General features: G+C 49.2%; 3 protein-coding genes across 3 annotated transcripts; 1 reads left to right on the plus strand and 2 right to left on the minus strand.

Annotated features, from left to right (window-relative positions):
- Window positions 1-225: 225 nt before the first annotated feature.
- On the minus strand, window positions 226-2276 carry EPUS_07322 (uncharacterized protein; the record flags this gene model as incomplete). Its single annotated transcript, XM_007788042.1, has 3 exons — window positions 226-385; window positions 438-1909; window positions 1956-2276. The coding sequence occupies 3 exons, from the start codon at window positions 2274-2276 to the stop codon at window positions 226-228; spliced, it is 1953 nt and encodes a 650-aa protein (XP_007786232.1).
- A 1740-nt stretch (window positions 2277-4016) lies between these two features.
- Window positions 4017-5364, plus strand: EPUS_07323 (uncharacterized protein; the record flags this gene model as incomplete). The annotated part of the gene is made up of 3 exons (XM_007788043.1): window positions 4017-4096; window positions 4151-5003; window positions 5074-5364. The coding sequence occupies 3 exons, from the start codon at window positions 4017-4019 to the stop codon at window positions 5362-5364; spliced, it is 1224 nt and encodes a 407-aa protein (XP_007786233.1).
- A 1024-nt stretch (window positions 5365-6388) lies between these two features.
- EPUS_07324 (uncharacterized protein) lies at window positions 6389-8540 on the minus strand (the record flags this gene model as incomplete). The annotated part of the gene is made up of 7 exons (XM_007788044.1): window positions 6389-6896; window positions 7107-7277; window positions 7401-7552; window positions 7601-7649; window positions 7711-7802; window positions 7862-8215; window positions 8502-8540. The coding sequence occupies 7 exons, from the start codon at window positions 8538-8540 to the stop codon at window positions 6389-6391; spliced, it is 1365 nt and encodes a 454-aa protein (XP_007786234.1).
- Window positions 8541-14292: the final 5752 nt, after the last annotated feature.

A 14292-nucleotide genomic window follows, 5' to 3' on the forward strand; every position in this document is an offset into this window, starting at 1 on the left:
GGGCGCCGGTGGGTTTGGCTTCCGGGTTGGGGGTGGGGTGGTTGGGGCTTCGGGTTCGGTTTTGGTCGATGGCGCGGGTGTAGGATTGCAGGAGGGATTCTTGGGCGGGTGGCAGTGAGGGAGAGGTTCGGTGGGGTGGAGTGGTTGGTTCGGGGTTTGTGGTTGGGGTTTGAGGCGAGGATTTTGGTTGGTGAGGGTCTTTCTTGGTTTCGTAGAAGATGGGTTTTATGGCGTTGAGAGCGGAGAAGATGCTGATGGAGGGTTGTGCGGAGGTGTTGTGTGAGTTGGGATGGGTGCTGGGTAGAGGAGCCCTCTTCCAGACCGTGACGACATGGCTGAGAAAGTCGTAGCTAGGGAAGAAGGCCACAACACCATCGGGAATGACCTGGCAAGAGCTGATGAACATCCTCCCAAGCTCTATGAGCGTTTTCTCTGACTTTCGTTTCTCGAAGGTGAAGTCAAATTCCACGCCTGATGGGCCCGTGCTGACCGATCGTGCGAATATGTTCTCACGTGGTACCACGTGGCCGAAGCTGAATGCTTGAAGGCGGTCGGGTGGTAGATAGGAGAAGAGATGGTCTTTGTAATCAGACATCGGGGACATGGTCCCACCCGCCAGGATAACTGCTCTGGCTTCCTCCACAATGTCTCGAAAGTGTTCTCGGGGGTCGAGCAGCGTGTAACGAGCCTGGATGCGGCCGTCTTCGTCTCTGGAGAAGAAGAAACGACCTTCAGAGGACGGATTCATCAGAACGGCAATGAAACTCTGGAAGACCTGCAATGCGCCACGATCATGAGGATGGTTAATTCCACCTTTGGCCGCTTCGTCAGTGTACTGAACGTATTCTTCAACTTTACGAGCCAGTTTACTCTCTTGAAGATAGCTGATCAGTTTATGAGGCTGGATCTGGTCTACCCCTTTTCCTGAGAGTAATTGGCCGGAAGTGATGATTGCTTCATTTTCACGCGTGTTGCTTGCTGTAGAGCGGAGAGAGTCCGAGATGGAATTGAGTAGACGAATTAGCTGCGTAATATACATCCTATTTTGGCCCTTCAGCCGGTCCTTGAACTTCTGGACATACACCATAACTTGCGAAGTTGCCGTCTCTACCTGATGTAGAGAAACTGAGCACGAATAAGTGTCAGTGATAGCATCCATGAGGTTGTGAGCTTCATCGATAATGACGACGTGATCTCTGACAGAAACGCCCAAAGCTTCGCGAGCTGACTTTTGTAGAAGCAGAGGGTAGGGCAACGTCAAGATCTCGGTCGAGTCTATAGCGGCTCGAGAGGCGTAATATGGACAGACACCCATGCTTCGGCCTATATTGCTCAAGTCTTCGATGTCATACACTTCGGCTAGAGCATGGTCTCGAAAACTGTCGATCAGATCCTCGTTATCCTTCTTCGGTAGGAAGGGACATTTCCGCTCCTCAGGCACACCTGGCTTTTGTAAGTCAAGACACCTCTCGTTGATGGCTGCCACTGATCCCAGTCGTGATACCTTGTGGTTGATGCAAAGATTTTTCCTTGAACCAAGGCACAAGTGCTTGACAACCTCCTCCTGGGGAGGTGATGATTCGCCCAGCCCATTCTCATCTAATGAGGTGATGCTTAGAGGTGGCTTGACCCGTCTCAGCTCGTTCACGAATTGTGTGAGCTGAGAATGCGTGCGAGAACAAAAGATAATTCTCGTCTCTTTAGAAGCCGAGATCTGCTCTACGGTTCTCTTCACGCCGTTCAGCTTTGCAAGAAGTGCCTGAGTATTGGACGACAGGGCATCATGATCCTTTCCTGGCCCAGGATAGCCGTTTCCTTCAGTCACAACCTTGCTGTCGCATTCTTCTGGGAGGAATTCAAAGTCGTCGGTTTCTGCCGCAGAATCCAATATCTCCGGTTGATGAGTACGCTGGAGTGAATCAGGTTTGTTTCTGCATGACTTCGACAGGGCTTACAAGCTTTTTAGACGACCGAACTTGATTAGAAAACCTTTTCCTTCGTGCTGTTTCTTGTCTCCGCACTTCAGAAAGTCTTCCTTCGAGCTCCTCCCTGTGTTGTAATACGGCACGTCTTCGTTCTTGTCTTTCTGCGTCAATCATCCAGTCAGGGTCATCGCCAGGCTCCACATTTCCAGTAGGGCCTTCAAGCACACTCCGTTTATGGTCTCTAAGCCATGTCAAGGAGCCACAGATAAGACTCAATGACTTTCCAGTTCCGGTAGGAGATTCGAAAATACCAACCTTCCCTTCATCGATAGTCTGATACAGATCTTTCATAAACTGAAGCTGAATATCATAAGGCTGGAAAGGATGGCAAAAGTCTGCTCGGCTGGGCTCCATCTGGATGTCGGACACGGTTGTTCTTAAGGTGCTGAGATGGTGGCCTGCCTTCGGAAGATGTGATTATCGAGTTGTTGCGCTTTACGCAGCTTTTGACTGTCATGATGAGAGAAGCTAGGAGTAGATGCACTCTTGCGTTGTGCTTGTACACAACAAATATTTATAGCTTTAGTATGCAAGATTTAGTAAGCCGCTCGCAGCTTTCAATTTGTCCTTTGATGATGTCCCGTCTAGGCTGGAATCAAGGTGAGTATACTTGTTGACTACTGGATAGTGTTTGCATTTATTTATATGTAGTCTGGCTACCGGTGCGCTGTCTCTACCGGTTTAGCCCCACCCGATCGGGGTTAGTGTTCCCTCGCCGCTTGGCCTGGTTATAGAGAGCTCGCTGTTCCTCGATCTTCCTTCCTCGTCCCATCTTTTCTATCCTTTATTCCTTCCTCCCATCTTTGCTTCCCTCTTAGCTGGCCTCTCTTCTGGCTTGTTACGCCGCTGCCTCTGGGCCCCACAGTGCCAGACTTTAATCGGCTGTCCGCCTCCAGCTGACTTCTCTTCTCCTATCTTTATGTTCTAATTCAACGCTTTCTCGACTAGCCAATTTATAGAACACCACGCGATAGCTAGGGCAGCGGAATAGCTAGAAAGCCTAGAATGTACTGTGCATTGCGAAAGTCTTGCGAAAAATCCGGGAGTTGTGCGGAGTTGCTGGCGCCGCGTTCCCAAATACAAACAGCTCTTGTAAACCTCCCGCGTATTATCTCTCTAATGTAACGCGCCCAGGAGAGGCGGCAGACACCTGATACTGGGGGAAAGCAAGGCGTCAGACGTGGAGGAGTTCTCTAGGCTATGTCACTCTGTGGAATCGGACACTGACGTCAGAAAGGTCAAGCAACTAGCCATTGAGGTTTGACCGTATCGGCGAGACCGCATGCGCCTGCTCACAGGATCCCGTGAGCTCTGAACTAGGTCGCTTCAGGACAACACTTCGAGGAATTAGTAGTAAGACGAGATTCATGGCCGACCGTCTTGAATCCTTTTGTTCGACAAAGGTAAAGCCACCAAAAATTGCAGGAAGATTTTGTCGGGGTGCGCTCTTTTTGGATACGGGACTAGTTATTGAAGCGAATCAAGTCGCTACTTGGGTGTGGCGGTGTATTTAATATCAAGTTTCTCATTAACATTGGTCAACACCCTTCCTTCCCCAAAAGACTTGACGTGACACAGCCTAACCCAATTCCAACCTAAAATCTGATGTTGCTTTTCCCGCTCATTCAGCCAGATTCCGCCTTTGAAGGTATGTTATTTCAAAGGTAAAAGAGGAACGGATCTGCACACTCGCAAAAAGAAAGGCATGCAAGCTGAGCCACAACGCATGCCTTGACGGGGCCAAGAAAGCACGGTCGACCACTCAACCCTCACTGCGCTCCTACCCCTCGTCAAATGGGCTGCGCTAACCGTGGTCACGTTTTGGGGTTGAACTCTCACTCCTATCGTGCGATCCCGCGACCATAAGTGGCATCGTACACCGCCCGGGAGGGATTTAAGCTCCAGGCAGATTTTCCAAGTGACAGGCGACGCTTTGCGCACATTCATCTTACGCCACCACGGGGTCGATTCTTTCTAACATTGCAGCCTGAAAGATGTCCTCCCTAACTGCTCGCATCAGAGCGATCAAGCATGGACAGCCTTCGACAACAAGCTAAAGATAAATTCTTCTCCGAGCAAAAGTTCAGTCTACAGAGCGGCACTCATCATGTGTTGGAGACTCTCGCGTATCCAAACACGACGGTCTTCAAATAAGAGAGCACCAGGGCGCGCAGCCTGATTCACCGAGTTACACGGACGTCGCCAGAGCTAGACTCTCAAAAGCCCGCGGCCGGTTTACTTCTCGTCAGAATTAACAGACACCCTTATGGAGAGCTGCAAATCACCCAAGACATCTTCTTGGACCTGTTTACCGCCTTCAAACTGGAGCCCTACGTGCTGCACATGCTCCAGAGAGAGAGTTATGGACTTATGGACTTTCAAAGCGAGTCTTCGATCGGGTCAGAGAAATTTTTAGACACCTTTAATCTGAAGTCAATCTCGGTTTGCCTCATTTGGTCCTACAACCATTCCTCGAGATGGACAAGAGGTATCCTCATCCCCAGGCACTCCGACAGCGTCGGCGACAGCTGTGAAATTTTCCGCACTTTCGCCAAAACCCTTGAATTGCAGAGAGATCTGGTCGCCCACCCCTGGCTGCTGCGCTTTGTCGCACTCCTGGAAACCCACCGCTGGATCGAGAGCATCCTCACCAACGAGTTGCAGACTATTCGCCAGGCTGAGAGCCAGACAGGGTACGGATGCTGGGAGTCCTGGAACAGAGGCCACGGCAAGACATGGAAGCCGCAGCTGGGCAACTTCGCTGAGATGTCACAGATAGTGGGCTTTTCAACCGCCGCGCTGGCAAATGTGCTACGGCATATTGAGATTGCAGATGAGTTTGGTGATATTGCACCACTGCTGACGGAGGCGGCGGGTAGGTCTTGTGCGCTAATCCGAGAGGGAGGATCGGGTCTGGGCAAGGCCGCGGAGGCCCTGAAGCTCGTTCGCAAGCAGGTTGCGGCGAGAGAGAAGGACACTAGGTACCTACAGGAGAGGGCAAGAAACCAGCTTTCTGTGGTAAGAACCGCTTCCCCTTGACACTTCCGCGATAGAGGACCATGCTTGGCATACTGATAGCTGATGGCAGATGTTTAACCTTATCAACCAAAACGACGCAACCACAAGCCTACAGATCGCCTCCTCCGCAAAGGATAACAGTGCCTCGATGAAAGTGGTGGCACTAATGACCATTTTTTTCTTGCCTAGGACTTTCTTCGCCACGCTTTTTGCGGTACCTACGCTGACCTGGTCGGAAGATGTGGTTGTCTCGTCCCGGTTTTGGATCTACTGGGCTTTTACCTTGCCTTGCACTCTACTGCTAGTGGCGCTGTATAAGGGTTGGGGTTGGGGCTGGTGCCCTATCCAATATGTGTCGTAGTACGCTCAGGCGCCTGCTGATCAAGCCCACAGAGATTAGTTGCAGAGTCTGCAGATGGGATAGTATTGAACCAAAAGGACCGCGGTACACGGAGGACCCGTAAAGTAGTTTTTGTTTGACAGATAGTAAATGAGATACATCTTCATCAATTGCCTCTGATCTTTCGCCGCGCTGAGAATTAGAACGCCGTTCTTCATTCTTGATGAAGCTAACGTATGCCTGAAGCTGATGTAACAGAGATGTGCCAACGGATAGCAAGATACAAATATACAGCTTTCGGGAAGGAAAGCCATTGACTAATTTGAAGAAATTCGATGGCAAGGTAGGTTGTTGCTTGCCCAATCCAGCAGTAACTTCTAACAGCTCCAAGGTGGTTCCCGATACATCGGCCTTCCTCAATAGAAGAGACATTGAGCAGACTTCCATGATCATAGCTGATCACTTAAACATGTGCAAGTTAAAGTCTGCTCAAGACCCTGGATTTTGTGTCCTTTCGGGCTGCTCTCTCCGGGTATCTCAATCGTATTCAGCCAGTCACATCACGTCAACAGCAGGAGCACCAAACAGGTGTCTTAACAGGTGTGCAGTCCGTAGCCTCTCCGCAAAGTGCTGATTGCGTTGTTGAGTACCGTTCGAGGCGCTGACACCAGACACAGCACTTTCCGAGACAATTGACTTTGGTGCGAGAATCCAGCGTCAGCAGCAGATCGCCAGTGTTCTGACTAACGAGGCAACATTTGAATGGGTCTGGTCCTCAGATTTCTCATTTTGGCCCAAGACCGAAGAGCCCCTGTTTTGGACAAGAATTTCAGGTGGTAAAGCTAAGCTTCACCCCTTTACAATAGATGCACAGGTGCCCCCCACGATACTACCACTTTGACTTTCTTGACTTTCCACATCCAGGCTTGCCGCCGGTAAGTGACATAACGACTCTTGTATTCGGGAAAAGTCGATAATCGTCTTCTCCAACGTGGTTAACTTAGCAGAAAAGGGAAAGACCAATGATATATGCAAGAATTCATATTCAACCGGGACCAGTACACCCATCAGGCCCTTCCCCATCTGCGGAAACCACTGCCATTCCTACGCAAGCCTTCGTACCAATTGGCAACTGCCCAGAGGCAAACCACGCGAAATTCGGATCTTTGGGCGTGTACTCAAAGCGCCATTTGGTCAAAGCGCCGCACCCCTTGATTTCCTTCTTCAAACCGGAGCCATCCTTACCGAACTTAACTGGGTCGAAATTCTCCCCTCTGATCTCGAAATGATTCAGAATGATCCTATACCAAACGCCGCATATATTATTCTCTTCCTCCTCTGTTGGAGTGGGTGCTGGAGGAGGGGTCGGCGGAGGCGGGGCCGCTGGCTTCGCTTGTCTGTTGGCTAGGACGGTGTTTAGATTCACGTCTGAGTGGTGCCTATATGCTGTGCCCTTAGGATGGAAAATACGACGCCACTGCTCCGGAATAGCAGCGACAGATGGGTCAGAACTGGTTTTCAGGCTGTCCAGAGCGGCTTCGAAGGCTTCTCGGCTTTTAAATGCGTCATTGAAGTTTGACGGGGGGTTTTTGGGCCGCTGTTATGCTAGCTCTGTGGCCAGCGTCAGGGACTAGTGCGTTGAGGATCGCTTGTGGAAGGTCGAAATCGCTGCTTGAGGTTGGTCCTTCGCCCTCATTCCACGGGCTGTTATAACGAGTCAATTGGGGATAGAACCTTGGGGCTTGGAGATTTTAAATACGAACCTATCGCTAGCCCAAAACCAAGTTTTGGGTGAAATAGGCTTCTTCAGATTCGTATCTGCTTTGGGGTCGCAGAACTGATGATCAATGTATGAATCCTGGAATCCTTCAACGTAAACAACGCCTTCATTCGCCAATCGAAAAGCCGATTGCTTGATTTGGAAATTCAGGTCTCTGAGTATGTCATTCATTCTTTTGCGAAGTTGGGTTGTAAGGAGGTGATCTCTTGTCGGCCACTACCACTCCCAGGATACACCATCGCAGCCCCTATCAACTTCGTTCCAGAAAGGAACGTACCCATTGACAAAAAGCTGAAAAGACTCAGGTGGGTCAGCGCCTCCATTCACACGACCTTTGACCACGATAGCAAGGAGTAATTCATCAAAAGCGCCCAGGAAGCCCAGGTCTTGGATTTTGTTCTCGATGCCAATCAAAACGCGGTTACGGCCCTTAAACCATCAGCCAAATGATTGCGTTGTAGGAAACTGTGAGCATACCGGAATGTTCGGCCACCCATGCGCTCGAATTATGCAGGCGTTGATGGCGCTGCATAATATTAGCCATTTGCTGGGCAATCAGACATGCTGGAGCTTCATATGGCACTTACCTTTCGAAACCGAGATCATTCCCACCCAAAGTAATTACGGCAAGCTGAGGCTTCCCAAAGTTTTGGTAGTCTACTGGTGCGTTATCGGACAGCTGCACGACGGCCATTAGCTCGGCAAGATGTAGGGTTATTTGAGAACTTGGGAATAGACCTGTTTAGTTCGGATGTCTTGCATCACGTTGCCTGAGCAAGCACCGAAATTGAGCTTTCGGTCCGCCGGTTTGCCAGGCCATCTTGTATCAGCGTTCATTTGCATGGGATATGCTTTGTCGTAACGGCTGCAGTCCTGCGAAATCCTAAGAGAATCGTCGAGACCATTAGATCCAATGCCTGCGGTGAAGGAGTCGCCTAGAGCATTCCACTCCTTGATCTCATCCGTCGACAAAGGCGTTGCGTAAGGTTTAAGACCGGCCGACTTTACGATAGATGATATTGATGCGACGAGAGTGGCGTCTTCTGTTCCTGTAGCTGGTGCCGGCGATGCCCGTGGTAGAGCACAGACTAGCTACACTTTGAGAGCCAGTAGGTCGCATAGCTTGATCATCTTTCAAGTATTGAGAGGCAGAAGTATGTTGGGTCGCTATTACTGGCGCGGAGGTCCAGAAAGTTTCGGGGCACTTCAGTATAAGGTTTTGAATCAAATAGACACAGGAATACAGGTAAAGTCGATAAGAGGTCGAGGAGCGGTACTGTACAGCTCGATCTGTCTAAAAGTCATAGGAATTTTAAAGAACTGATATAAATTAGAAAAATTCAGAGAATTTCTTATAGCAGTAGGTTTCGGCACATACCAGAGGACGCTTACTATCATAGCTGATGATACTGCCCATTGTCGCACCGGCCAGAAGCATTTGAAGGCGCAGTCCACAACCTGCTCTTCCAGTCTCGAAAGTAGAAAGCTGTACCGCTGGAAAAGCTCCCCTACAAGACATGCCATAGACCTTCCAGGCCCGGTAGCCTTGAATCCTAATTCCTAAGTAGTACACAATACGAAGTCCTTCGGGCCGAAACATGTCTCTCGGCCACTGGCAGTGGTCTCAAGCCTCCCAGATATATGCGGCTCTCTGATTGGTCGTGGATTCGTCTCAAGCTTGCTCATCCACATGGCTTGTACAATCTAGAGTATGGTCAGTAGTGAACAACCTAAGTTGCTTGAAACGCGTAAGCTATCAGCTGCATGAAGTAATGTCAACCTGCTGTGCAGAGTGCGTAGAGAAGCAAGTTGATTGATAGCTACGGGGGTAGAGAGCGTAGATCTATGTACAATTGGCTGTACCGTACTCCGTACAGCGAAATTAGAAGCGAAATTGCGTTGGAAATTGACCAATTAGAAGCAGTAGAAACGCAGGGATTACGCATATTAAACGCGGCCAATAGGCCCTCTCAGAAGGTCAACAAGTAACTAGTAGTACTTCAACGGATACTGGATGGCTTGGCGCCGATTCATAACACTTACTACAAGACAGCTTTCGCAAAAAAGAAAAGTTAATTGATTACCATAGCTTTGCCATTCTGTTGCACTCTCAAGACCTCAACTGATCTAATTTAAGGACCTCATTGGTGCTTTCTTTGCAGTGCCCAGCTGTGTTTTGCGAGTGCCCGGCCGGAAAACCTACGCGCCTTCCTTGTATTCTATCATCGTACGTACAAAATGCATCGGTCGAAGCTCCTCTGGCTCCTCTCCACTATAATCCCAACTGTCATATCGCTTCCCGGGAACCGCCAAGCACAGCTTCAGTCGACTGAGGGAGCTTCAGATTCGATGAACTCTCCCAGCTGCCGTCAACCAGTGCCAGGAGACTCTCCTGCATTTTACGTGGATGACCAGAGCAATGACATACTGTCCATCGACGCTCTAGATCTTCTGCCAAACCCACCAGTTGAGTAAGTCCTTGCGCTCAATAACATATCGCAGCGTATCAATCATCGATTCTGGAATAGCGTACTGATACTTTACACAACAACAACCTCATGACCTTACGCCTCCGAGGAAGCATAAACTCTGACATCGGTCTCACACCTAGTCTCAAAATTACCGTGCTGCTGAATGGAACTGTCGGACCCAGCTTCGAGGCCGACCTTTGCTCTAATGGGAAGCTGGAGATTACGCAGAATGGAGCGAGCGTGTGTCCTCCCAAGAGAGGACCAGTCGAGATGTCTTATAGCGTGGTCATTCCATACTGGTAGCTGAAAAAAGGGAATTATACGGTCCACATGGAGATGTATGCTACTAGCGGCGCAAGAATGACTGATTTTGAAGGCACCGTTTGGGTGAATGGAGATGCTGATGGCGATGATGGTTGGGTATGAGGAAATGGTAATCTCATTCCGCACCTAGAGTTGCCGATAATTCTACGGCGGACGGTTGAAGCCAAACGGCCAATTGAAATTTTCAACTCCGCAATTAGGCCGTGAATTCCCTCACCAAATTTGTATGGAGCATTCCATGAACTTGTTCGCTGTGTGATATTTGTACATGAAGATTCGCCGTTGCTGCTGAATAAGTGAATGGAAAGAATACACGACATGCCGGTTGAGTTGGAGGATATATATTCGCGGATCATTCAGAAAGCCTCGCCCAAAGACAGAGCTCTTGCGAGAGTTGTCTTGATGTTTATTGTGAAAGCAATCGACACTGTGACAATCGAGATGCTTCAAGCCTTGTTGGGCTTGCGTTCTGAGTTCCTACAACGGCGGTACCAGGATGTTGGACACATTGCTCTTTCCCGTGCTGAGCTTGACTCATTCAAGCGGCGGGTTCTAGCCTCAACGGGAGGGCTAGTCGGGATTTATCATGAGAAGCAGGACTTTGGAGCAGCTGATAGGCTTTCTAACGTGGGATTACTACATAGGACTGTGAAGACGTTCTTAGATAAAAGAGGTTGGGCAGAGCTTTCAGTATCCTCATTTATTCCTGACTCCGAAGACGGACTATGGTTGCACTCTTGTGCTGTGGAATATCAGCGAGCACGGGCAAGGCTAAGTTGGGGGGAAGCTCAAAAACCTTTCTGTTATCCCGCGGTTGTATCGAGACGCCTTGAAGAAGAGCCAGATGTCTCCGAAAGTGCATCAAGTCCTCAAATCTCGAATCAAATGACTATCCCAGCCTGGATGTCAATCTAAACACGACTGCTACTGGCGTATGCAGTGTACTATCTTCCAGAACATGCTCATCTGTTCGAATTGTGCCAGGGCCTTCAACGTTCGCAATGTTAAGCACTATATTCTCACGAGCATATGTCTTCTTGCACTGCGGCCTGTTTGATGGAGTGTGTGCCTGCCAAAGGCTTCATTACCAATCACTAGGTTCAGAGTCGAAGCGCAAGGTTCAAACAGGTATCCAACTGGCGATCGGACACTCCTTAACATGTTTTGTCGAAGATTACCTTGAGGCAGAAGGCGAGGAGGCGAGTGAATCAAATTCTCTAGATACGGGTATTGGTGTTTCACAGCCAGGGAGCTCGTTGGTAAACTATTATATATCTGTAGTCCGCAACCTGTTTTGGCGCCAACCAAAGAAGAAAGAAATAGTACGCCGTTACGCAGTCAGATTTGCTATTGATAACGCGGCGACAACAAGATTACCAACCTTGCGGCTTGCGCTGCAACACTATCCTATCGTTACGGACGATGAGCTCTTGGAGGCGATACGGCAGGCTTCCTGTGAAGTAATTCAGGTCCTGTTACTGCTCCGTCCTCGTGGTAAGCTCTTACTAAGCTTCAGCGAACCTAAGAGATCCGAATGGATCAATAATGAGCATTTATGTTCATGGAAGGCAATTAATTCTGCACGACTGAGACCATTCTGGGCAATCGGCAAACGAGACATAGATGATGCTGAAGGAATAATTGATGTCTTCAGCGCTCGAGGAGAAGACATCAACGAGCAGTGTGGTCCGTTTGGCACAGTCCTCCACAGTTATATCGACGAGAAAGCTGGAACCACAGACGACTCTGATTCCGAAATCTTCCGACTTCTCCTAGCAAAAGGCGCTGATGTTAATGCCCAGGGGCCCTTTGAACACCCTCGAGTTTGTGTGGATGCTTGCCAACACAAGCAACCATAGCAGGCTGACACGTATCTTCCCGTATATTAAGATGATCTATGATCTCATCGCTGCTGGGGCTATCAACAACAAAAAAGATCCAAATGGGCTTGTGCCCTCTGTTGAGCGCATGAGGGACTTTGCGAAGGATGGAAATGATTACGCCGAGTGCAAGCGTTTCTACAAACACGGGCCAGCCGCATCAGGATCTCAGCCATCCTCATGGCGTCGTACGAGTTGGGGTGCTTTTCTTGAAGACGAGTTCAGAACAAGACTCACGAATGCGGAAGAGCCTGAATGAAGCTTCTGGCACGTACATGCGCTTTCAACATCTTCTTAGCAAACCCGCATTGAATGGATATTGAGCTGTATGAGCGGCATTGGAACAGGGCTGTGTAGATAGCTGATTCGCCACTAAAATGATTCCAGCGTAACTTGTTGTGTTAAGTGCAAACAGCGATCGCAACATCACAAGCATCGCGCCCGCCTTTGCTAGGGCTTTTGCATTCTTGGTGCACCTTCGTTAGAGCTGTTTTGCAGTGCTTTTTTGTGGGGCAAAACGTGTACAGCACACTCAGGAGGGTATAGCTCGCGTACCGCGAACTCTAAAAGCCGCACGCGTATAAGTCGTACAGTCTAGCTTAGTATGAGTAGAGGGGCTGAAATATTCACCGTGTCCATTTACAATACAAGAGACTGAACCTGCCCCCCACCCACTTCCTCTTTTTCTCTAAGGGTGGACTCTCCTTGTAGGCTCCGGTCTGTCATCGATTCTGGTGATAGCCAATGTACAGTAGACCTGATCGTGTCGGCACTGAGTATTGTGGAAGGTCAGGGAGAAAAACTTGGAATCTCACCGAGGCTGGCCCGAACTCACAGACTTAGTATGTAGGCGAGGACTGTGTGGGATCAAGATCGCAAAGAACGCTAAACTCTGCTGAAATTTTTAGGACCAGCACTCATTTATTGCTCTCGCCGCGCTGTGGCTTTTACTTCCCGATAATGTGTGGCCGTCACAGTCAGTGGCAGGAGCACACGTACGGCCTTCCACTTCCTACATCTTGGCCCAAGACGTATGAGGTTAATTAATATGTGCTACTACGGGAGGCCTGGAATAATGTTAGTTCAGCGCTAGTATCTTTACTCGCAAGCCAATTCTGCACCGAACAGCTACGTCCAAAAAGTTAGATGTAATAAATAATATGACCTCTTGGAATGGATGTACGTAGTACACAGAACAAGCTTCCTGGTCACAATTCGCAGCAATTATACCCGGGAACAGCAACTAGCCGCTACTAGCATCAAGTAATATAATTTCAGGCCTCCCCCGTAGTACATAGCAAGATGCCAACTCAGGTAAGTAGTGTGCTAAAGTGCTTGCTAGCCTTCGGCACTCCTGCGTTACTCTAAAGTCTATCCGTTCCGCGGACCATGCCACGACGGGGCGGATCTACTAGAAAAAGCAATGATCTACACTCCCGTCAGCCACTACTACAGTAGGGGGCAGAAGCATTCCTAGCACGGTGCTAAGAACGCCATGTACGTAGTAAGGTTACAACTACGCCACATATTGTCTGTCACCTTGTCGCAGTGAGTATAGAGTGCCCAGAAATTGCCCCAATTAAGATTAGTTTGTTTGTTTCATTGCGCCGTACAAAATCAACAGGGCCATCTGTACCCGTAGTGTTCGGAATGGCATGTACTAGCACCGTGCTAGGGGTACTTCTGCCTGGTACCGTAGTAACTTGGGTGTCTTAGCTCCTGGTTGTCGTAGTCCTACGCACTTGTGAACGTTGGCCTGCAGGATGGGGCATCTGTTTTTCAAGGAGGTTCAAGTTCTGATTATGGCGTCTAAGCAACCGAGGGCTATCTAGGGCGACCAACAGAAACTGAGACAATCAACGCAAGGGAAGAGGAACGGCATACTTACCACTTGCTGTGGCGTCTTTTATCAAGGCGGTCAAGTGTCTTGTAAGCCTTGAAGTTTCGAACAGTACCCGGAGGTTGCATGGACTGATTAAGCAGAATTGTTCCATAACCCTCAGAAGATGAAGCATCGTGCAATAGAACTAGATCGGAATGACACGCGTTACAGCCAAATGACATAGTCGTTCCACCTTATGATACTACTACGTACATCTACCGCCCTCCCGGCATTGGGTCTCTGTATTCTGATTGGTTGCGGTACATGTTCTAAGGGCCTTAGTCTGATTTGAATGCATCTGGACAGCTTTGGCATTTAACGGCACCACCCTACAAAAAGGACTGCGGGAATATGTCAGATTGGCTCTAAAGATGCAGCCTGTCATGACATCACAGCCTATAAATGTGACAGAACAAGATGCTACATTAGCCGTAAGAGTATCTTGTCTGCTGGTGTCAAGCACTGTGGGTGCTGTTTGGTGGAGGTGAGCTGCTGGGGGCCTGTTTTTGTTCGCTTGTTTCTGCTTGTTGATCGGCTTGTGGGCCACGCAATCGATCGATTTCGACTGTCTTTATCTGCGTATTTAGACATTTTGGAGATAGATCAAACAGC

This window comes from Endocarpon pusillum, assembly GCF_000464535.1.
Source record: "Endocarpon pusillum Z07020 unplaced genomic scaffold C711415, whole genome shotgun sequence".
Taxonomy (NCBI): domain Eukaryota; kingdom Fungi; phylum Ascomycota; class Eurotiomycetes; order Verrucariales; family Verrucariaceae; genus Endocarpon; species Endocarpon pusillum.